Below are 24,713 nucleotides of genomic sequence, written 5' to 3' on the forward strand. Positions count from 1 at the left end.
CAACTTGGAAAGGTGGATCTCTCTCACACGTACCAACACAGACTATCCCCCAATTTAACTGATCCCCAAAGGTTTTTGATTAAATAGCGGAATAGAAAATATGATCCCAAAAAAGTGTATGTATATCACACGTACACAACCACACTAGGCCCCAATTACTATTGTTTGTACCCCTAAAAGGCTAGGAGTAGGGGGAGTATGGAACAGGCAGCACCCTCAAACCTTCAGAAGTATGAGATGAACCCCAACAACTTGGAAAGGTGGATCTCTCTCACACGTACCAACACAGACTATCCCCCAATTTAACTGATCCCCAAAGGTTTTTGATTAAATAGCGGAATAGAAAATATGATCCCAAAAAAGTGTATGTATATCACACGTACACAACCACACTAGGCCCCAATTACTATTGTTTGTACCCCTAAAAGGCTAGGAGTAGGGGGAGTATGGAACAGGCAGCACCCTCAAACCTTCAGAAGTATGAGATGAACCCCAACAACTTGGAAAGGTGGATCTCTCTCACACGTACCAACACAGACTATCCCCCAATTTAACTGATCCCCAAAGGTTTTTGATTAAATAGCGGAATAGAAAATATGATCCCAAAAAAGTGTATGTATATCACACGTACACAACCACACTAGGCCCCAATTACTATTGTTTGTACCCCTAAAAGGCTAGATGAGGAGTAGGGGGGGGTATGGAACAGGCAGCACCCTCAAACCTTCAGAAGTATGAGATGAACCCCAACAACTTGGAAAGGTGGATCTCTCTCACACGTACCAACACAGACTATCCCCCAATTTAACTGATCCCCAAAGGTTTTTGATTAAATAGCGGAATAGAAAATATGATCCAAAAAAAGTGTATGTATATCACACGTACACAACCACACTAGGCCCCAATTACTATTGTTTGTACCCCTAAAAGGCTAGGAGTAGGGGGAGTATGGAACAGGCAGCACCCTCAAACCTTCAGAAGTATGAGATGAACCCCAACAACTTGGAAAGGTGGATCTCTCTCACACGTACCAACACAGACTATCCCCCAATTTAACTGATCCCCAAAGGTTTTTGATTAAATAGCGGAATAGAAAATATGATCCCAAAAAAGTGTATGTATATCACACGTACACAACCACACTAGGCCCCAATTACTATTGTTTGTACCCCTAAAAGGCTAGATGAGGAGTAGGGGGAGTATGGAACAGGCAGCACCCTCAAACCTTCAGTATGAGATTGTGTTCACTGTACCCCACAAAGATTGAGTTCACTGCACCCCACAATGATTGTGTTCACTGCACCCCACAAAGATTGTGTTCACTGCACCTCACAAAGATTGTGTTCACTGTACCCCCCAAAGATTGTGTTCACTGCACCCCACAAAGATTCTGTTCACTGTACCCCACAAAGATTGTGTTCACTGCACCCCAAAAAGATTGTGTTCACTGCACCCCAAAAAGGATGTTGTTCACTGCACCCCAAAAAGGATGTTGTTCACTCCACCCCAAAAAGATTGTGTTCACTGCACCCCACAAAGATTGTGTTCACTGCACCCCAAAAAGATTGTGTTCACTGCACCCCAAAAATGATTTTGTTCACTGCACCCCAAAAAGGATTTTGTTCACTGCACCCCAAAAAGGATGTTGTTCACTCCACCCCAAAAAGATTGTGTTCACTGCACCCCAAAAAGATTGTGTTCACTGCACCCCACAAAGGATTTTGTTCACTGCACCCCAAAAAGATTGTGTTCACTGCACCCCAAAAAGGATGTTGTTCACTGCACCCCAAAAAGGATTTTGTTCACTGCACCCCAAAAAGATTGTGTTCACTGCACCCCACAAAGGATTTTGTTCACTGCACCCCACAAAGATTGTGTTCACTGCACACCAAAAAGGATTGTGTTCACTGCACCCCAAAAAGATTTTGTTCACTGCACCCCAAAAAGATTGTGTTCACTGCAGCCCAAAAAGATTGTGTTCACTGCAGCCCAAAAAGATTGTGTTCACTGCAGCCCAAAAAGATTGTGTTCACTGCAGCCCAAAAAGATTGTGTTCACTGCAGCCCAAAAAGATTGTGTTCACTGCAGCTCACACACAGAAAAATGGATGTGGATCACTGACACCTGCCTATCTCCAATCCCACACCACACAGCAATATCGATTGTAGTTTGTAGAACACAGTTTCCCTAAAATTCAGCAGACTCTGTCCCTAACAGGATTGAGAAGAGATCGTAGATCAGGATTGAGTGCAGACCCCACCCCCCACACAGCAATATCGATTGTAGTTTGTAGAAGACACTGACCCTATATAATTCAGCAGACTCTATCCCTAAAATGCCTACAACTCGCCCTGCCTAAACACTCCGACCTGTCCCTCAATTCTATCCGGACACAAATGTTTTTTTCCTGCCTATCTTTCCCTAATCAGCAGCCAGCACGTTGATGTGTGCTCTGTCCCTGAATCTAAGCAGCATAATGACGCCGCTGCGGCTGCCTCGAACTTATAAAGACTTGGTCACATGCTTCAGACGGCCAATCACAGCTACTGAGACATTTGCAGGCATGGCTGGGATGGCTTAAGGCACACCAGTTAAACGATTGTTGATTGGCTGTTGAAAGCCCGCCATGAAAAGAGCGCCAAAGCATGCAAAACCCGGAAATAAAACGACCGAACACGGATTTTTACCCGAACATACAGTAAAGTGTCCGTGTCCGTGTTCGGGTACAAAAAATCCAATTATTCGGTACGAACACGAATAATACAGTCCGTGTTCGCTCAACACTAATTACCATACATCACTTTCATCATCATACATCACCATACATCACCATACATCACTGTACATCACCGTACATCACTGTGCATCACCACACATCACCGTAGATCACCATACATCACTTTCATCATCATACATCATCATACATCCCCATCCATCACTTTCATCACCATACATCACCATACATTACTTTCATCACCATACATCACTGTCATCACTGTACATCACCATACCTCACCATACCTCACCATACATTACCGTATATCACTTTCATCACCATACATCACTTTCATCACTGTACATCACCGTACCTCACCATACCTCACCATACATCACTTTTATCATCATACATCACCATACATCACTTTCATCACTGTACATCACCGTACCTCACCATACCTCACCATACATCACTTTTATCATCATACATCACCATACATCACTTTCATCACTGTACATCACCATACCTCACCATACATTACCGTATATCACTTTCATCACCATATATCACCCTTCATCACTTTCATCACTGTACATCACCGTACCTCACCATACCTCACCGTACATCAACATACATTACCGTATATCACTTTCATCACCGTTCATCCCTGCACATCACTGTGCATCACCACATATCACTGTAGATCACCATACCTCACCATACATTATTGTAAATCACTGTACCTCACCATACAGTATCTCACAAAAGTGAGTACACCCCTCACATTTTTGTAAATATTTTATTATATCTTTTCATTTGACAACACTGAAGAAATGACACTTTGCTACAATGTAAAGTAGTGAGTGTACAGCTTGTATAACAGTGTATATTTGCTGTCCCCTCAAAATAACTCAACACACAGCCATTCATGTCTAAACTGCTGGCAATAAAAGTTAGTACACCCCTAAGTGAAAATGTCCAAATTGGGCCCAAAGTGTCAATATTTTGTGTGGCCACCATTATTTTCCAGCACTGCCTTAACCCTCCTCACTAGAGCTTCACAGGTTGCCACTGGAGTCCTTTTCCACTCCTCCATGATGACATCACGGAGCTGGTGGATGTTAGAGACCTTGCGCTCCTCCACCTTCCATTTGAGGAAGCCTCACAGATGCTCAATAGGGTTTAGGTGTGGAGACATGCTTGGCCAGTCCATCACCTTTACCCTCAGCTTCTTTAGCAAGGTATTGGTCATCTTGGAGGTGTGTTTGGGGTCTAATTTTGAGGTGAGCGCAATAGCTTAACTAAAAGGTGGAGGCTCATCACCTGAAGTGGATCTCTGGACTCAAATACCTCACTTGTTATGCGATCCTTCTTTGTACAAGGGACTTTAGGGCTTTACTATCACATTTGTTCATTGATGTGTTTATGTGGATTGCACTGCACTTCTTCATGTTACATGTTGGAATACTGCCCTGCAGCAGTACATGTTGGCATTCATGGTTTCCTCAATGAACTGTAGGTCCCCAGTGCCAGCAGCACTCATGCAGCCCCAGACCATGACACTCCCACCACCATGCTTGACTGTAGGCAAGACACACTTGTCTTTGTACTCTTCACCTGGTTGCCGCCACACACGCTTGACAACATCTGAACCAAATAAGTTTATCTTGGTCTCATCAGACCACAGGACATGGTTCCAGTAATCCATGTCCTTAGTCTGCTTGTCTTCAGCAAACTATTTGCGGGCTTTCTTGGGCATCATCTTTAGAAGAGGCTTCCTTCTGGGATGACAGCCATGCAGACCAATTTGATGCAGTGTGCAGCGTATGATCTGAGCACTGACAGGCTGACCCCCCACCCCTTCAACCTCTGCAGCAATGGTGGCAGCACTCATACGTCCATTTCCCAAAGATAATGCTGAGCATGTGCACTCAACTGCTTTGGTCGACCATGGGGAGGCCTGTTCTGATTGGAACCTGTCCTATAAAACTGCTGTTAGGTCTTGGCCACCGTGCTGCAGCTCAGTTTCAGGGTCTTGGCAATCTTCTTATAGCCTAGGCCATCTTTATGTAGAGCAACAATTCTTTTTTTTTTACATCCTCAGAGAGTTCTTTACCATGAGGTGCCATACAGAACTTCCAGTGACCAGTATGAGAGAGTGAGAGCGATAACACCAAGTTTAACACACCTGCTCCCCATTCACACCTGAGACCTTGCAACACTAACGAGTCACATGACACCGGGGAGGAAAAATGGCTAATTGGGCCCAATTTGGACATTGTCACTTAGGGGTGTACTCACTTTTGTTGCCAGCGGTTTAGACATTAATGGCTGTGTGTTGAGTTATTTTGAGGGGGCAGCAAATTTACACTGTTATACAAGCTGTACACTCACTACTTTACATTGTATCAAAGTGTCATTTCTTCAGACCCGGTTCACACTACTGCGTGTGCCGGGTTCGCATGTCATGTCGGAGCGCACTGCTCCGACATGACATGCGATCAGCTGTGCGGTGCGAGTTTAGCCATACAGTTTGTATGGCTAAATTCGCACCGCACCTGCAGCAAAGACGCACAGGAGGCATTTTTGCTGCCGCATCAGGATCGGATCGCACAGCGGTTCACACTTGTGCGATCCGATCCTGTGCGAACTGCACGATCGCACTGCGATATGCGATCAAACTGGGGGTGTCGTTAAGATTACATTGACACCCCCAGCGGATCGCATATGGCAGTGTGAACTGCCGGGGGTGCGTGTGCGATGCGGGAACAGGCTGCGAATTCGCAGCCTTCCCGCATCGCAATAGTGTGAACCGAGCCTCAGTGTTTTCACATGAAAAGATATAATAAAATATTTATAAAAATGTGAGGGGTGTACTCACTTTTGTGAGATACTGTACATCACTTTCATCACCATAAATCAATTTCATCACCGTACATCATTAGAGATTATCATACATCACCATACATATTGTACATCACCGTACTTCACCATACATTACCGTATATCATTTTCATCACTATACATCACCGTACCTCACCATACATTACCGTATATCTTCACCATACATCCCCATTAAGGATGGGTGAATGGTTCAGCCCAACCATGTATTCAGGCCAAACATTTGCCTGTTTGGCTGTTCACTGAGCACCCAAATTTGCAGGGAGTTTGCCCTGACGAACACCCTGCAATGCACTGAGTGCTGCACAGTGCATTCTGGGCCCTGATTGGGCAAAGCTTTGCCCAATCATATCATGGCGCAGTGTAAGCTGGTTGTTAAGAAGGGGGGCTGGGAAGCCGGCCATGGCGTCGTTAACAACCGATGAGTTATCAGCTGTCAATGCATTTCCCCGCTGACAGCTGAATAAAAAAAAATGCAGGTAAAAAAAAAAAAAAATGGCGTAGCCCCCCCAAATCCATACGAGACCCTTATCCTAGCATGCAGCCCAGCAGGGCAGGAAAGGGGAGGAGACGAGCGAGCCCCCTTCCCCCCCTGAACCAGAGTGCAGAGTGGGCATACCGAAGAGGCAAGCGCGTTTTCTGTTTTTTTCTATTTTTTGGGTTTGGCGGGTGTCGTGATTGACAATTGATTTACAAAGAGGGACACTATTTTTTTTATTTTTTTAGTAAAGGACTTATCAAAATCTGTTTCTTGTGGTTATCATTTTTTGACACTTTTTTTGGTGAATGGGTTGGGGTATGATGTACCCGATAGCCATTTACATAAAGGGGGGGCTGAATCTGGGGGCCCCCTTTATTGAGGAGGGCTCCCAGATTCCGAGAAGCCCTCCACCCGCAGACCCCCACAACCACAGACCAGGGTTTTTGAGTACAGGCCCTTGTCCCCATCAACATGGGGACAAGGTGCTTTGGGGTGGGGGGCCAGACCCCCCTCCTGCCCCAAAGCAACCCCCCCTCATGTTGAGGGAATGTGGCCTAGTATGTTTTATGAGGGGGGCTCGCTCGTCCCCTCCCCTTTCCTGACCTGCTGGGCTGCATGCTCGGATAAGGGTCTAGTATGGATTTTGGGGGGGGGGGGACCCCACACCATATTTTTCCATATTTTTTTAATAGCCGGATGCTGGCAATTGTAAGCGTGAGTAATTTTAAATGGGATTTGACTCATTTTTCTTTTGGGATGTAATTTTTGCTGCAGCATGTTTTATGCATGCTACAGGCGCACCACTTTAAAGGCACATTAAGGGAATTTAAAGGAATTTTTTCATTTTTATTGTTGCACTTAAAGCATAATTAAAATTACTGCTCCTAAAAAAACAACTGTTTTTTTTTTTTTTAATGTTTTGCATTGGTACGTGCCCCCACCCCCCCCCCCCCCCCCCCCAGGGCAGTACCCAGAGCCCCATACCCATTTTCTGAACAATTACTTCCATATAAGCATAATAGGCAATTTAGATTTTTCCTTTTCGGCTTCCATACACATTAAAGGGGTTTGCTGTTCGGGTTAGAACATTTCCCCTGTTCGGGATTTCTGCTGTGAACTGAACAGGGGGTGTTCGGCCCATCCCTAATCACCATACATCACTGAACCTACATCCATTACACCACTGACATTACTGTATTCTATGGAGCTCGGATTTCATTATCTGTGCTTAGGGCCTAAAAGGGCAAGTAAGGCAGATAATATTGAATCAGCTATGTTATTTGCCCAGAATGCACTGTACCCACCAACCTATGATCTTCAAATACCAAAGATCTCATTTGTGTTAGAGTACCCTTCCTTCCTTCCCATCCCTCCCTCCCTCCCCCAATTCATCCTTTCTTCCTTGTTATCTCTTCATTCCTCCCTTTCCCCAGTCTTCCCTCCCTTCCTTATTTTGTTCCTTGAATATTTTCTCCCTTCCTTCCTCCCTTTTACACCCCCATCCCTGCTATCTTCTTTTCTCCCTTCCTTCCTTCCTTCCTTCCTTCCTTCCTTCCTTCCTTCCTTCCTTCCTTCCTTCCTTCCTTCCTCACTTTCTTTATTCCTTCCTTCCTTCCTTCCTTCCTTCCTTCCTTCCTTCCTTCCTTCCTTCCTTCCTTCCTTCCTTCCTTCCTTCCTTCCTTCCTAGATTATATCAGCTATATTACTGTCCCAGAATGCACTGTATTCACCAACCCATCACCTTCAAATACCAAAGATCTCATCTGTGGTAGAGTACTTTTTCCTTCCTTCCTTCTTTCGTTCCTTTATCATTTTCTCTCTTCCTTCCTCCCTTTTACACCCCCATCCTTCCTATCTTCTTTTCTCCCTCACTCCCTCCCTCCCTCCCTCCCTCCCTCCCTTCCTTCCTTCCTTTCCCTCCTTCCTTCCTTCCTTTCTTCCTTTCCTCCTTGCCTTCCACACTTTCTTTATTCATTCCTCCATTCCTTCCTTCCTTCCTTCCTTCCTTCCTTCCTTCCTTCCTTCCTTCCTTCCTTCCTTCCTTCCTTCCTTGCTTCCTTCCTTCCTAGATTGTATCAGCTATATTACTGTCCCAGAATGCACTGCATCCACCAAACCATCACCTTCAAATACCAAAGATCTCATCTGTGGTAGAGTATTTTTCCTTCCTTCCTTCTTTCGTTCCTTTATCATTTTCTCTCTTCCTTCCTCCCTTTACACACCCATCCTTCCTATCTTCCTTTCTCCCTTCCCCCCGCCCTTCCTTTCCTCCCACCCTCCATTCTTCCTTGCCATCCTCCTTTCCTTCCTCAATTTCTTTATTCATTCCTCCATCCCTTCTGTCCTTCCTTCTTAGATTGAATCAGCTATATTACTGCCCCAGAATTAACTGCATTCACCAACCCATCACCTTCAAATACAAAAGATTTCATCTATGTTAGAGTTCTTTCTTTCTTTCTTTCTTTCTTTCTTTCTTTCTTTCTTTCTTTCTTTCTTTCTTTCTTTCTTTCTTTCTTTCTTTCTTTCTTTCTTTCTTTCTTTCTTTCTTTCTTTCTTTCTCTTTTCACCAGTCCTCACTGCCCTCCTTCTTCCCATCATTTATGTAGCACTACCCCCTTGGGAGCTGCTGATTATGGGTTCCCCTGGGTTACCCTTGGCAACAACATGACAGTTCAACATTTCCAAAGTGCTTTGTCCCAGTCAGGAAACAGTCTAGGAGTTTTGGTTTTTGTGGTTTTATTGAGAACTTGGATAGGAGAAAAGACTGAGTTGGATACTCCAACTTGAACAAACTATGCACAATTTGCTGGGACAACTAGATATTGCTGAGTGCGGCAAAGCTGCTGCTTCACCTTCCAGATATAAACTGGAAAACCAAAATAGCAAGTTCTACCAGGAGTACAGATATTCTAAATTCCCTACTGGGGTTGTCTCTGCAACAAGTGGTTGAGGAGCCAACCCGGAGGGAGGCCATTTTGGATTTGGGATTCACAAATGGGGATTCGGTATATGATGTTATTGTAGGCGAAACCTTGGGATCTAGTGATCACCAGTCAGTGTGGTTTAATATAAGAACTGTGAAAGAGTCACACCACACAAAAACAAAAGTTTTAGATTTTAGAAAAACAGACTTTTCAAAAATGAAATTAGTCATAAATGAGTCCTTATCAGACTGGAACGGATTACATGGAGTCCAGGAGAACTGGGACTACTTAAAAGGTGCATTATTGAAGGCAACAGAAAATTGCATTAGACTTGTCAGTAAAAGCAAAAAAAGGAAGAGACCACTGTGGTACTCAGCAGAAGTGGCCCAAATCATTAAAAATAAAAAGCTAGCATTTTGTAATTATAAAAAAACCCAGAGCAATGAAGATAAGGAAATCTACAAGATTAGGCAGAAAGAGGCCAAGCAAGTTATAAGAACTTCTAAAGCGCAGGCAGAAGAAAAACTATCTCAGTCTATGAAAAAGGGGGATAAGACATTCTTCAGATTTATAAATGAAAAAAGGAAATTAAAACAAGGAATAACTAAATAAAAACAAAGGACGGAAGGTATGTAGAAGGGAATAAAGGGCTAGCCGACTGCCTTAATGAATACTTCTGTTCAGTTTTTACAGAAGAAAAAGAAGGAGAAGGACCTCCACTTGAAAGGATGACTAATGAATCGTTTGATGCATGTGTCTTTACAGAGGAAGACGTTCTAAGATTGCTGTCTAAAGTGAAGACAAATAAGTCACAGGGTCCTGATGAGATACACCCAAAATTATTAAAAGAGCTTAGTGGTGAGCTGGCAAAACCATTAACAGATTTATTTAACCAATCATTAGTAACAGGAGTCGTCCCGGAAGATTGGAAATTGGCAAATGTCGTGCCCATTCACAAGAAAAGTAGTAGGGAGGAATCAAGCAACTATAGACCAGTGAGTCTGACATTATTGGTAGGCAAATTAATGGAAACCCTATTAAAGGATAGAATTGTGGAACATCTTAAATGGATTGCAAGATGAAAAACAACATGGGTTTACTTCAGGGAGATCATGTCAAACAAATCTTATAGATTTTTTTGACTGGGTGACTAAAATAATAGACGGTGGAGGTGCATTAGACATTGCATATCTAGATTTTAGTAAGGCTTTTGACACTGTCCCACATAGAAGACTTATCAATAAACTGCAGTCATTGAGCATGGACTCCCATATTGTTGAGTGAATTAGGCAGTGGCTGAGTGACAGACAACAGAGGGTTGTAGTCAATGGAGAACATTCAGAACAAGGTCATGTTACCAGTGGGGTACCTCAGGGATCTGTACTGGGACCAATTTTGTTTAATATCTTCATAAGTGATATTGCAAAAGGCCTCGATGGTAAGGTTTGTCTTTTTGCTGATGACACAAAGATATGTAACAGGGTTGATGTTCCTGGAGGGAAACGCCAAATGGAAAAGGATTTAGGAAAACTAGAAGAATGGTCAGAACTCTGGCAACTGAAATTTAATGTGGATAAGTGCAAGATAATGCACCTGGGGCGTAAAAACCCAAGGGCAGAATATAGAATATTTGACACAGTCCTGACCTCAGTATCTGCGGAAAGGGATTTAGGAGTAATTATTTCAGAAGACTTAAAGGTGGGAAGACAATGTAATAGAGCAGCACGAAATGCCAGCAGAATGTTTGGATGTATAGGGAGAGGTATAAGCAGTAGAAAGAGAGAAGTGCTTATGCCGCTGTACAGAACACTGGTGAGACCTCACTTGGAGTATTGTGCGCAGTACTGGAGGCCATATCTCCAGAAGGATATAGATACTCTAGAGAGAGTTCAGAGAAGAGCTACTAAACTAGTACATGGATTGCAGGAAAAAACTTACCAGGAAAGGTTAAAGGACCTTAACATGTATAGCTTGGAAGAAAGAAGAGACAGAGGGGATATGATAGAAACTTTTAAATACATAAAGGGAATCAACTCGGTAAAGGAGGAGAGCATATTTGAAAGAAGAAAAACTACCACAAGAGGACACAGTTTTAAATTAGAGGGGCAAAGGTTTAATAGTAATATGAGGAAGTATTACTTTACTGAGAGAGTAGTGGATGCATGGAATAACCTTCCTGTAGAAGTGGTAGCTGCAAATACAGTGAAGGAGTTTAAGCATGCATGGGATAGGCATAACTTATCCTTCATATAAGATAGGGCCAGGGACTATTCATAAGGATTCAGATATATTGGGCAGACTAGATGGGCCAAATGGTTCTTATCTGCCGACACATTCTATGTTTCTATGCACTAGCAGTGAAGAAGTCATTGATGAACTGTTTTAGATACGCTGTACTGTATTGCAGAACAATATTCAGGGCCCTTCCTGGCACGCCCTTTGTTCTTATTCTTCAGGGTTCTCTACATGGCACCCCCTTTACTGTAACACTCTCTGTATGAGCTAGCTCCTTGATCCCCTGACTTCACTGGAGTGGTCCCCCTTCCTGGGCCAGACCCTTTGGCAAATCTCCTGGTACTCACGGACATTGTTTTTCCCGAGAGACTCTGCCAGCAGCTCCACTGTTAGCTCCACTGGATCCTCTGCAGCTCAGCTCCACACTGGTTCACTAGGCAGACCGTCTAAGACCACCTTCCTCACACACAGCAGGAGGAGAGACACCCGTCCACGTTCCCCTGGGACTCTGCTTCCCGCCAAAGATACCCTGTCACATGTCCCCTCAGTATTTATGGTCAATCCCAGGATGCACTGCGGTGGTGCCTTCCCACTGGGACTGCCATAAAACCTGATGAGTCACTGGCTGGGTTTCCTCCACTGTCCAACATGCTCCCTCATTGGATGTGGTGGGGACACTCCCTCAGACACAGTGAATCACACCTGGAGACATGCAACAGGCAACCTAACAGACCAGGCTCCCCTGATAAGCAGAAGGAGCATTAGATGCTTTTTCCTAGCACCTACCTAGGAGGAATCACATCTATTATTTTCTCCCTTCCTCCCTTTTTCTCCCTTCCTTCATTTCTTCCTTCAATCCCTCTTTTACTTCCTAAATTCTTTCCTTCCTTTTATTCTTTGTGTTTTTTTGTGTTTTTCTTTTTTTTTTCTCTCCGCTTCCAGGGCAGGAAATGAGGAGAAATCAATAAAACCCTGCAGAGGTTCTAACTCTTCCACATTCTATACAAAAAAAAGAAGTTAGCATAAAATTGAGATATCCAATGCCGAAACTGTTTTTTTTTTTTTTTTTTCAGTTTTGGAAATAAAGACTGACCCGGCTCCGGCCGAAATCTTTACAAAACAGAATATAAAGAGTGACCGCAATCATCTGATGTCGGTGACATATGTGTTCTTTCTGTGTTTTCTGTATCTTTCCCTTTGTCCCTATCGATTCCCTTCTCCTTCTCCATCTCCATCTCCTTCTCCATTTCCTTCTCCATTTCCATCTCCTTCTCTTTTTCCATCTCCATCTCCATCTTCATCTCCATCTCCTTCTCCTTTTGCATCTCCTTCTCCTTTTCCATCTCCTTCTCCATCTCCTTCTCCTTCATCCTTTTCCATCTGCTGTCAGTGACATATGTGTTCTTTCTGTGTTTTCTGTATCTTTCCCTTTGTCCCTATCCATTCCCATCTTATTCTCCATCTCCATCTCCTTTTCCATCTGCATCTCCTTCTCCATTTCCATCTCCATCTCCTTCTCCTTTTCCATCTCCTTCTCTTTTTCCATCTCCATTTCCTTCTCCATCTCCATCTTCATCTCCTTTTCCATCTCCATCTCCTTCTCCTTCATCCTTTTCCATCTGATGTTGGTGACTTCTTTCTGTTTTCTGTATCTTTCCCTTTGTCCCTATCCATTCCCATCTTATTCTCCATCTCCTTCTCTATCTCCTTTTCCATCTCCATCTCCTTCTCCATTTCCTTCTCCATTTCCATCTCCTCCTCCATCTCCATCTCCTTTTCCATCTCCTTCTCTTTTTCCATCTCCATCTCCTTCTCCATCTCCATCTCCTTCTCCATCTCCTTTTCCATCTCCTTCTCCATCTCCATCTCCATCTCCGTCTCCTTTTCCATCTCCATCTCCATCTTCATCTCCATCTCCTTCTCCTTTTGCATCTCCTTCTCCTTTTCCTTCTCCTTCTCCATCTCCTTCTCCTTCATCCTTTTCCATCTGATGTTGGTGACATATGTGTTCTTTCTGTGTTTTCTGTATCTTTCCCTTTGTCCCTATCCATTCCCATCTTATTCTCCATCTCCATCTCCTTCTCCTTCTCCATCTCCTTTTCCATCTCCATCTCCTTCTCCATTTCCTTCTCCATTTCCATCTCCTCCTCCATCTCCATCTCCTTCTCCTTTTCCATCTCCTTCTCTTTTTCCATCTCCTTCTCCATCTCCTTTTCCATCTCCTTCTCCATCTCCATCTCCGTCTCCTTTTCTATCTCCTTCTCTTTTTCCATCTCCATCTCCATCTCCATCTTCTTTTCCATCTCCTTCTCCTTTTGCATCTCCTTCTCCTTTTCCTTCTCCTTCTCCATCTCCTTCTCCTTCATCCTTTTCCATCTGATGTCGGTGACTTATGTGTTCTTTCTGTGTTTTCTGTATCTTTCCCTTTGTCCCTATCCATTCCCATCTTATTCTCCACCTCCATCTCCTTCTCCATCTCCTTTTCCATCTCCATCTCCTTCTCCATTTCCTTCTCCATTTCCATCTCCTTCTCCATCTCCATCTCCTTTTCCATCTCCTTCTCTTTTTCCATCTCCTTCTCCATCTCCATCTCCATCTCCATCTTCATCTCCATCTCCTTTTCCATCTCCTTCTCCATCTCCTTCTCCTTCATCCTCTTCCATCCCCTTCTCTTTCTCCATCTCCTTCTCCTTCTCAGTCTCTATCTTCTTCTCCTTCTCCTTCTCCACCTCCATCTCCTTCTCCTTCTCCATCTCCTTTTCCATCTCTATCTCCATTTCCTTCTCCATTTCCATCTCCTTCTCCATCTCCATCTCCTTTTCCATCTCCTTCTCTTTTTCCATCTCCTTCTCCATCTCCATCTCCATCTTCATCTCCATCTCCTTTTCCATCTCCGTCTCCATCTCCTTCTCCTTCATCCTCTTCCATCCCCTTCTCTTTCTCCATCTCCTTTTCCTTCTCAGTCTCTATCTTCTTCTCCTTCTCCTTCTCCATCTCCTTCTCCTTCTCCATCTCCATCTCATTCTCCATCTCCTTCTCCATCTCCTTCGCCATCTCCATCTCCTTCTCTTTCTCTTTCTCCATCTCCATCTCCTTCTCCTTTTGCATCTCCTTCTCCTTTTCCATCTCCTTTTACATTTCCTTCTCCTTCATCCTTTTCCATCCCCTTCTCTTTCTACATCTCCTTCTCCATCTCTATCTTCTTCTCCTTCTCCATCCATCTCCATCTCCTCCATCTCCTTCTCCTTCTCCATCTTCTTCTCTTTCTCCATCTCCTTCTCCATCTCTTTCTCCTTCTTAGTATATTCAGTTGGTAGAGAGAAGTGAGAGTGTTGTCGTATTTCTAACACGCAGCAGCTTGAACAGGAATGTTTTTTTTTTTTGTTTTTTTTTCCAGAAATTTTAGACTTTTTCCTTTCTGCAAAGTTTAGTGTTTTAAGGACCTTGTTTATTCACCCCAACAGACCCACATTTAAATATTATTTCTCTGCACTGTCACTTTAAGATTCTGTTTTTCTGGTACTGCAGGACCGCAGAGATGGCCAATTATTTCTTTTTTTTCTGCTAGGCATGAGTCACGTTGCTGTTACTTTTAATAGATATGTAATAATCTATTATGATGGAAAACATTGCTGCAGAAATCAGTACAGGCAGTGCGATGACACAGTTGCTGAACTCGAGCGCACGCTGATAGCAAGCTGGATAAGCGTTTAAATAAAAAATAACTCGCCACAGTGCGAAATATAGAGCGCAAATTCTGCTAATTGATTTTCATTTTGCTGCTTTTTTTATTCATTTGCATGGACTAATACCCTAACCTGGCATTGAGTCCCGCCTCTTCTTGCAGAGTGACAACGTTTTCTGGCTTACAGTGAAATCATTGCAGCATTGTCACCCTGCCCAGCATTGTAGCCAATAGGACTACACCACTGCACTGCCACATTAACTATATTACCAAAAGTATTGGGATGCCTGTCTTTACACACACATGAACTTTGTAATAAAAATGTTCTCTTTGAATTGGGTTGCCTCACTTTCAGTATGAAGCCTTGAAAGTCCTTACTTTGGAAATGTTTTGTTTTTTTTAACACTGCATTTTTATTTGTTTATAATGAACATTGTTCCAAAAATTCAGTAAGGCCCCTTTCACACGAACGATCCGATCAGATCCGCCTGTCAGTTTTTTAGGCGGACCGAATCGGATGCTCCATGCACCCCTATGGGGCAGCAGATGTCAGTGGAGACATGTCCGCTGACACCCGCTGCCATCCGCATCTGATCCTGTACGTGAAATCCGGACGCATGGAAACCCTATTTTCCATCCGTCCAGCGGATCAGATCGGATGGGATCAGATGAGAGCGGACCGTCTGTTAGAAAACGGCGGGGCTCTGACACCTTCCTCTCCGCACACAGAGCGGAGACGGAGCTGTCACCTGCCTCGGAGGATTCGATCCCCCACTGAGTAGCACAGAGTCCGCCGACAGAGGCGGACCGTGTGAAAGGACCCTAACACAGATTATAGCCATAAAAGATTGGTCCTAATGGTAGAAATAACACATATAGTAAGAACCATTTGCAGTGTTTTTTACTTTTTGTTGTTTTAAGTATATTTTTGGGATGTGGCATCGTACGTTCGTTCCCCCAAACTATGGTGTAATATTTTTTTTTGTTTTAGAGGGCTTCTAACTCTCTCTCTGAGTGTTTATATGTGTGTATGCATGTATCTGAGTGTATATATATATATATATATGTGTGTATATGTATCTGAGTGTGTATACTGTATGTGTGTATGCATGTATCTGAGTGCATATATATGTATCTGAGTGTATATATGTGTGTGTATGCATGTATCTAAGTATATATATATATATATATATATGTATGTATCTGAGTGTATATATGTATGTATATGAGTGTATATACAGTATATGTAAGTATCTGAGTGTGTATGCATGTGTCTGAGTGTATATACAGTGCCTTGCGAAAGTATTCGGCCCCCTTGAACTTTGCGACCTTTTGCCACATTTCAGGCTTCAAACATAAAGATATAAAACTGTAATTTTTTTGTGAAGAATCAACAACAAATGGGACACAATCATGAAGTGGAACAAAATTTATTGGATATTTTAAACTTTTTTTAACACATAAAAAACTGAAAAATTGGGCGTGCAAAATTATTCAGCCCCCTTAAGTTAATACTTTGTAGCGCCACCTTTTGCTGCAATTACAGCTGTAAGTCGCTTGGGGTATGTCTCTATCAGTTTTGCACATCGAGAGACTGACATTTTTGCCCATTCCTCCTTGCAAAACAGCTCGAGCTCAGTGAGGTTGGATGGAGAGCGTTTGTGAACAGCAGTTTTCAGTTCTTTCCACAGATTATCGATTGGATTCAGGTCTGGACTTTGACTTGGCCATTCTAACACCTGGATATGTTTATTTGTGAACCATTCCATTGTAGATTTTGCTTTATGTTTTGGATCATTGTCTTGTTGGAAGACAAATCTCCGTCCCAGTCTCAGGTCTTTTGCAGACTCCATCAGGTTTTCTTCCAGAATGGTCCTGTATTTGGCTCCATCCATCTTCCCTGTCCCTGCTGAAGAAAAGCAGGCCAAACCATGATGCTGCCACCACCATGTTTGACAGTGGGGATGGTGTGTTCAGGGTGATGAGCTGTGTTGCTTTTACACCAAACATAAAGTTTGGCAATGTTGCCAAAAAGTTTGATTTTGGTTTCATCTGACCAGAGCACCTTCTTCCACATGTTTGGTGTCTCCCAGGTAGCTTGTGGCAAACTATAAACAACACTTTTTATGGATATCTTTAAGAAATGGCTTTCTTCTTGCCACTCTTCCATAAAGGGCAGATTTGTGCAGTATACGACTGATTGTTGTCCTATGGACAGAGTCTCCCACCTCAGCTGTAGATCTCTGCAGTTCATCCAGAGTGATCATGGGCCTCTTGGCTGCATCTCTGATCAGTCTTCTCCTTGTATGAGCTGAAAGTTTAGAGGGACGGCCAGGTCTTCGTAGATTTGCAGTGGTCTGATACTCCTTCCATTTCAATATTATCGCTTGCACAGTGCTCCTTGGGATGTTTAAAGTTTGGGAAATCTTTTTGTATCCAAATCCGGCTTTAAAGTTCTCCACAACAGTATCTTGGACCTGCCTGGTGTGTTCCTTGTTCTTCATGATGCTCTCTGTGCTTAAAACGGACCTCTGAGACTATCACAGTGCAGGTGCATTTATACGGAGACTTGATTACACACAGGTGGATTCTATTTATCATCATTAGTCATTTAGGTCAACATTGGATCATTCAGAGATCCTCACTGAACTTCTGGAGAGAGTTTGCTGCACTGAAAGTAAAGGGGCTGAATAATTTTGCACGCCCAATTTTTCAGTTTTTTATTTGTTAACCACTTAAGCCCCGGAACATTTTACCCTCATTCCGACCAGGGTTTTTTTTGCGATTTTTTACTGCGTGACTTTAACGGACAATTGCGTGGTCGTGCGACGCTGTACCTAAACGAATTTCACGTCCTTTTTTTCCCACAAACAGAGCTTTCTTTTGGTGGTATTTGATCACCTGTGCGATTTTTTGATCATGCGCTATAAACAAAAAAAGAGCGTAAATTTTGCAAAAATAACAATATATTTTACATGAAATTCCCCCCCAAAAAAATGTAAAAATCTAAATTTTTTAACATTTTCGGCCAATTTGTTTTATGCTACATATGTTTGGTAAAAAAAATCACAAAAAGCGTATTTTGATTGGTTTGCGCAAAAGTTATCGCGTTTACTAACAAAGGGAAAGATTTTTGTCTTTTTTGGTGTTTTGTTTTTTAACGAGTAATGGCGGCGATCTGCAATTTTTTTTTGCGGGACTGCGACATTGCAGCGGACAGATCGGACCCCTGACTGACATTTTTGACACTTTTGGGGGGACCAGTGACATTACTACAGTAATCAGTGCTAAAAACATGCACTGTTACTGTAATAATGACATTGGAAGGGAAGGGGTTAACCTAGTTGGTGATCAAGGGGTTAAATGTAAGCCTAGGGGAGTGTTTTCTAACTGTATGGGGCGTGGCTTGTAGAATGACCATAGAGACCTGTGATCCTATATAGAAGGATCACAGGCGCTCTGTGATCATTTCAGAGAGAAGAACGGTCAGCTGTGTTTACAACAGCCGACCGTCCTTCTCTCTCAGTGGGGAGAGATCGCGGCTGCCGGGCCCCAGTCAACTAAGCTTCCCCACTGGCGGTGGGGGCGGCCGGTGCGCCCCCAGGTTGGCTCCTGCGGACTGCCGTACAGGTATGGCAATTTGTGGGAACCTGCTGACCTACCGCCGTATAACTTGTCAGCAAGTGGTTAAACAGCGACAAACTTCGGTACTTAAAGTTTTAGACCCCTGATGTTTCCCCTGCCCACAAGTGAAGCTAATGGAGCACATATCACACTCCATTAGCATCTTCCATGGCAATAGCGGCCAGGGAAAGTGACAACCGAAAAAAGGAAGTGATGTAATAGGCGTCACTTCCGGGTTCTTACTAGGTAGGTGAGATCAGCGAACCGACATTCACTGGTCTCCCTCCAATTTACCTGCCAGCACCCACCATGCTGTAAGGGGGGAGTTGGAAGTACTAAGGGTGGGGGAAGCATTGGGAGGTGATCTCTTCCACCTAGCAACCAACAGTCGGCTTGTCACTAGGGATGATCGAACGGTTCGGGTCGACCATCGGTTCGACCCGAACATTGGCTGTTCGAGGTTCGGCCGAATTTAGAACTTTTTGCCCAAAAAGTTCGGAATTCGGCAACCAGAACCGACCAAAATGCAATGGGACAGGAAATGGGCTTTAAAAGCCCATGATTGGACCAGAACCGTTAGCAAAAGCCAATTGAGGGGGCAGGAGAATGCTAGGAATGTGATTGGAGTGACTAGGGGGTCCATAGACCAATCATTAGTGAATACGCCCCCCAGTATATAAGATAGCCCCCGCCAAATTCCTAGCATTGTTATACAGGGACATGGAAGAGAGTGGAAGCAGTTCGTGGACTTTGCTACAAAGTGTAATTTAGCATTTATTAGTGTGAGGAAAGGGATATCTAGTGTAGTTAGGGTGCTCTTTTACACTTTAGTTAGCTTTAATAATTTAGTTTCTGTAGGGAAAGTGTTAAGTGCCAGGGTGACCGTAGTGTAGTGTAGGGTGAACTGACAGTGACTGCTATGGCAGGGTGACCAAACCCTTCCATATCAGGGTGACCGCTATAGAGAAAAGCTAGTTTCTCTGAAGTCACTTTCGCTGCAGTAATATGGCTTCGCCCCTGTCAGCTTGCTTTTTGGCTGCAGGCGTCTATAGGGATTTTTTGAGCACATGTTTGGAGTCAGGCATGACATCTGAACATGTGTATAGGGGGTATATATACACACCCATGTATATACACCTGCACATATATAGGTGTGAAAGGAGCAGAAAACACTACTTGCGCTAATGAAATAATTAACACCAATATAGTTACGCTCCTATCACACCTATATATGTCTAAGTGTAAAATACATATAAGTATGTGTGTATTTATGCCACTATACACAAGTTCAGATGTTTTGCCTGCCTCCAAAAACCCCCAAAAAATGCTTGCAACAACACACCTGGGCATTTTTTTTTTTGGCGCTAGCGTTTTTTTGGGCATTTGTTTGGGTTCTTTGGAGGCAGGCAAAACATCTGAACTTGTGTATAGTGGTATATATACACACATACTTATATGTATTTTACACTTAGACATATATAGGTGTTATAGGAGCGGAGCCATATTAGTGTAAATGATTTCATTAGAGCAAGCATATATTTCTGCTACTATCACACCTATATACTGTATGTCTAGGTGTATATATACATATAAGTATGTGTGTATATATACCCGTATACACAAGTTCAGTTGTTTTGCCTGCCTGAAATTACCCCAAAAAATGCCCAAAAAAACGCTTGCTACTAAACCAGCAAGGTGTGAAAAGAGAGAAGCCACTAACCTGTTCTATAAGTGACCTAATACAAACAATCTTTTTTTTTATGGTTCTGGACATGCTACAGAGCTGAAACTTCACAGGTACACTTTTTAGACCCCCCAGATACTAAATCCAAAGAAATTGTTGTTTTTTTTTTTTTTTTTATTTATTTATTTTTTTTTTTCAATAATTGTCTCTCTATCAAAAATGACAATTTTTAAGAACTTTTTTTTGTGTGATTAATAGTCCCTGGGGTATGACCCAGAACCCTAGGCACTTTTTAGGGGCATTTATTGGGTTTTAGGGCTTCAAAATTGTGTTTTTTGTTTACCGAAGTTCGGGTCCCATTGATTTCAATGGGGTTCTGAAATGCGGGACGAACTTTTGGGAGGTTCGGGTGTGCTGGTCGAACCGAACTTTTCAAAAGTTTGATCATCCCTACTTGTCACATTTACCCTTCGCTGCTTCCATCAATAAAAATGTAGACCTGGCAAAGATCCCTGCAGCATGACTGTGCATGCGCCTGGATGTGGATGGTGGCACCGGAGAGGAGGAGTATAGAGAAACCATTCCCTCAAAGCAAGACAACGCTGGACTCCATTTAATAGTAAGAAAGTCTTTTTTTAACTTTTAGGGTCAGTTCACACCAAAGAAACACAATCCAAATGCGTTCAGGATGCTTCTCTGAATGCCCATTTTTGATGTGTTCCAGTGCGTTTTTGATGTGTTTTTGATGCAGTGCATGTTTTCCACTTTGGCATTTGTTACTTCGGATCATTTGTTACTTCGGATCATTCGTTATGATCGGCATTCATTACTTCGGATCATTTGTTACTTCGGATCATTGGTTATGATTGGCATTCATTACTTCGGATCATTCGTTATGATTGGCATTCATTACTTCGGATCATTCGTTATGATCGGCATTCATTACTTCGGATCATTTGTTACTTCGGAACATTCGTTATGATCGGCATTCATTACTTCGGATCATTCGTTATGATCGGCATTCATTACTTCAGGTCATTTGTCACTTCGAATAACTCGTAACTTCGGATGCATTTGTAATAGTTTGTTTCTTACTCTCTGTGTCACAAGAGACTCGCAAATAAAACATTTTATTATTTTTTTTCATTTGTTTTTTTTTTTTGTTTATCGGAACATTCGTTACTTCGGATAATTCGTTATTTCAGATCATTCATTATGATTGGAATTCCTTATTTGGGATCATTCGTAGCTTTGGATCATTAGTTATGATCGGCATTCGTTACTTCGGATCATTCGTATTCATTCTGTCCCATTCGTAATAATTTATTACTCACTCTGTGTCACAAGAGACTCACAAATCAAAAAAAAAAAAAATGTTTTTTTTTTTTTGTGTTTTTCTTTTTTTTTTTATCAGGTCATTCGTTACTTTGGATCATTCGTAACTTCAGATACATTCATAATAATTAATCTCTCACTATCTGTGTCACAAGAGACTCACAAATAAAAAAAATATATGTTTTTAATTCATTCATTTTGATTATTATTTTTTTTTGTTTATCAGAACATTCATTACTTTGGATCATTCCTTACTTCAGATCATTCCTTATAAATCGGCATTCGTTACTTCAGATCATTCGTTACTTTGGATCATTCCTTATAATCGGCATTCTTTACTTCAAATCATTCGTTACGTTGGATCATTCCTTATAATCGGCATTCTTTAATTCAGATCATTCGTGACTTTGGATCATTTGGATCATTCCTTACTTCGGATCATTCCTTACTTCGGATCATTCCTTACGATCGGCATTCGTTACTTTGGATCATTCGTAACTTCGTATCATTTGTAACTTCGAAAGCATTCGTATTAATTTGTCCCTTTTTTTTTTTTTTACCGAAACATTCATTACTTCGGATACTTCCTAACTTCAGATCATTCCTTATGATCGGCATTCGTTACTTTGGATCATTCATTACTTTGCATCATTTCTTACAATCGGCATTCGTTACTTTGGATTATTCTTACTTCGGATCATTCGTAACTTCGTATCATTTGTAACTTCAAAAGCATTCGTATTCATTCGTTCCATTCGTTTAGATGCAGCATTTGTTACTTCGAATAATTCGTAAATTCGGATGCATTTGTATTAATTTATCTCTCTTTCTCTGTTTCACAAGAGACTCACATGTTTATTGGAACATTAGTTACTTCAGCTCATTTGTTGCTTTGGATCATTCGTTATTACCAGCATTCGTTACTTCGGATCATTCATTATTATCGGTATTCGTTACTCATGATCATTTGTTACTTCGGATCATTCCTTATGATCCGTATTTGTTACTTTTGATCATTCGTTACTTTGGATGATTCTTAACTTCGGATGTCTTCGTGTTCATTCCGTCCCATTCGTTTAGATGCTGAAATTGTTACATCAAATAATTTGTGACTTCAGATACATTCATAATAATTAATCTCTCACTATCTGTGTCACAAGAGACTCACAAATAAAAAAAATATATGTTTTTAATTCATTCATTTTGATTATTATTTTTTTTTTTGTTTATCAGAACATTCATTACTTTGGATCATTCCTTACTTCAGATCATTCCTTATAAATCGGCATTCGTTACTTCAGATCATTCGTTACTTTGGATCATTCCTTATAATCGGCATTCTTTAATTCAGATCATTCGTGACTTTGGATCATTTGGATCATTCCTTACTTACTTCGGATCATTCCTTACGATCGGCATTCGTTACTTTGGATCATTCGTAACTTCGTATCATTTGTAACTTCGAAAGCATTCGTATTAATTTGTCCCTTTTTTTTTTTTTTACCGAAACATTCATTACTTCGGATACTTCCTAACTTCAGATCATTCCTTATGATCGGCATTCGTTACTTTGGATCATTCATTACTTTGCATCATTTCTTACAATCGGCATTCGTTACTTTGGATTATTCTTACTTCGGATCATTCGTAACTTCGTATCATTTGTAACTTCAAAAGCATTCGTATTCATTCGTTCCATTCGTTTAGATGCAGCATTTGTTACTTCGAATAATTCGTAAATTCGGATGCATTTGTATTAATTTATCTCTCTTTCTCTGTTTCACAAGAGACTCACATGTTTATTGGAACATTAGTTACTTCAGCTCATTTGTTGCTTTGGATCATTCGTTATTACCAGCATTCGTTACTTCGGATCATTCATTATTATCGGTATTCGTTACTCATGATCATTTGTTACTTCGGATCATTCCTTATGATCCGCATTTGTTACTTTGGATCATTCGTTACTTTGGATGATTCTTAACTTCGGATGCCTTCGTGTTCATTCCGTCCCATTCGTTTAGATGCTGAATTCGTTACATCAAATAATTTGTGACTTCGGATGCATTCGTAATAATTTATCTCTCAATCTCTGTGTCACAAGAGACTCACAAATAAAAATAAAAAAAGTTTTTGTTTAATTCGTTTTGTTTTTTGTTTATCAGATCGTTTGTTACTTCGGATGATTCGTTATGGTCTGCATTTCATACTTCGGATGATTCATTATGATCGGCATTCGTTACTTTGGATCATTCGTTTCTTCATTTTATTCGTTATGAACAGCATTCCTTACTTCGGATCATTCGTTACTTTGGATCATTCGTTACTTTAGATCATTCGTTACTTCGGATCATTCGTTATGATTGGCATTCGTTACTTCAGATCATTTGTTAGTTTGGATCGTCCGTTACTTCGGATTATCTGTTACGATTGGCATTCATTACTTAGGATTATTTGTTACTTCGGATAATTCATTACTTGATCATTAATTACTTCGGATCATTCGTTACGATTGACATTCGTTACTTTAGATCATTTTTTACTTTGGATCTTTCGTTACTTCGGATCATTCATTCTGATCGGCATTCATTACTTAGGATTATTCATAACTTCATATCATTCATAACTTCGGATGCATTCGTATTCATTCCTTCCCTTTCATTTAGATGCAGTATTCGCTACTTCAGCTAATTCGTAACTTTGGATGCATTCGTAATAATTTCACTCTCACTCTCTGTGTCACAAGAGACTCACAAATCCAAAAAAATGATGCCACCGGCCCACCACACCTTGTCTGGACTCTGGATAGAATGCAGTCTGACACAGAAAAACACACAAGGGAATAAGGGACAAGCTCATTGGCCAGAGATAACACACTTATGGGCCATACACACTATACAATCGTCTTGAGATTTTTTCCTTTAGATTTACCAAAACCATATAATATGAGGTCAAATCTAAACACTTTCAATTTGTATGCAATCAGTCAGGCCCTTTTACTACATAGTTGAAGGTAAATCTAAAGGAAATCTAACAACAAAAGTTGTATAGTGTGTATCCAGCTTAACACTGCCCATCTGAAAATCCAATGAATCCGAATATATCCAAAAGAAATACGAATGTAT

At 41.7% G+C, this 24,713-nt stretch overlaps 1 protein-coding gene across 1 annotated transcript; it reads right to left on the bottom strand.

The window, feature by feature from the left end:
• Positions 1 to 12,626: 12,626 nt before the first annotated feature.
• Positions 12,627 to 13,913, bottom strand: LOC309555563 (uncharacterized protein; the record flags this gene model as incomplete). Its single annotated transcript, XM_082257626.1, has 4 exons — positions 12,627 to 12,926; positions 13,034 to 13,162; positions 13,351 to 13,476; positions 13,719 to 13,913. 4 exons carry the CDS (start codon positions 13,911 to 13,913, stop codon positions 12,627 to 12,629), a joined length of 750 nt encoding a protein of 249 aa, XP_082113752.1.
• Between the last annotated feature and the right edge of the window lie 10,800 nt (positions 13,914 to 24,713).

The sequence above is a fragment of the Pelophylax lessonae genome (genome assembly GCF_965119305.1).
Source record: "Pelophylax lessonae genome assembly, chromosome: 5".
Lineage (NCBI taxonomy): Eukaryota > Metazoa > Chordata > Amphibia > Anura > Ranidae > Pelophylax > Pelophylax lessonae.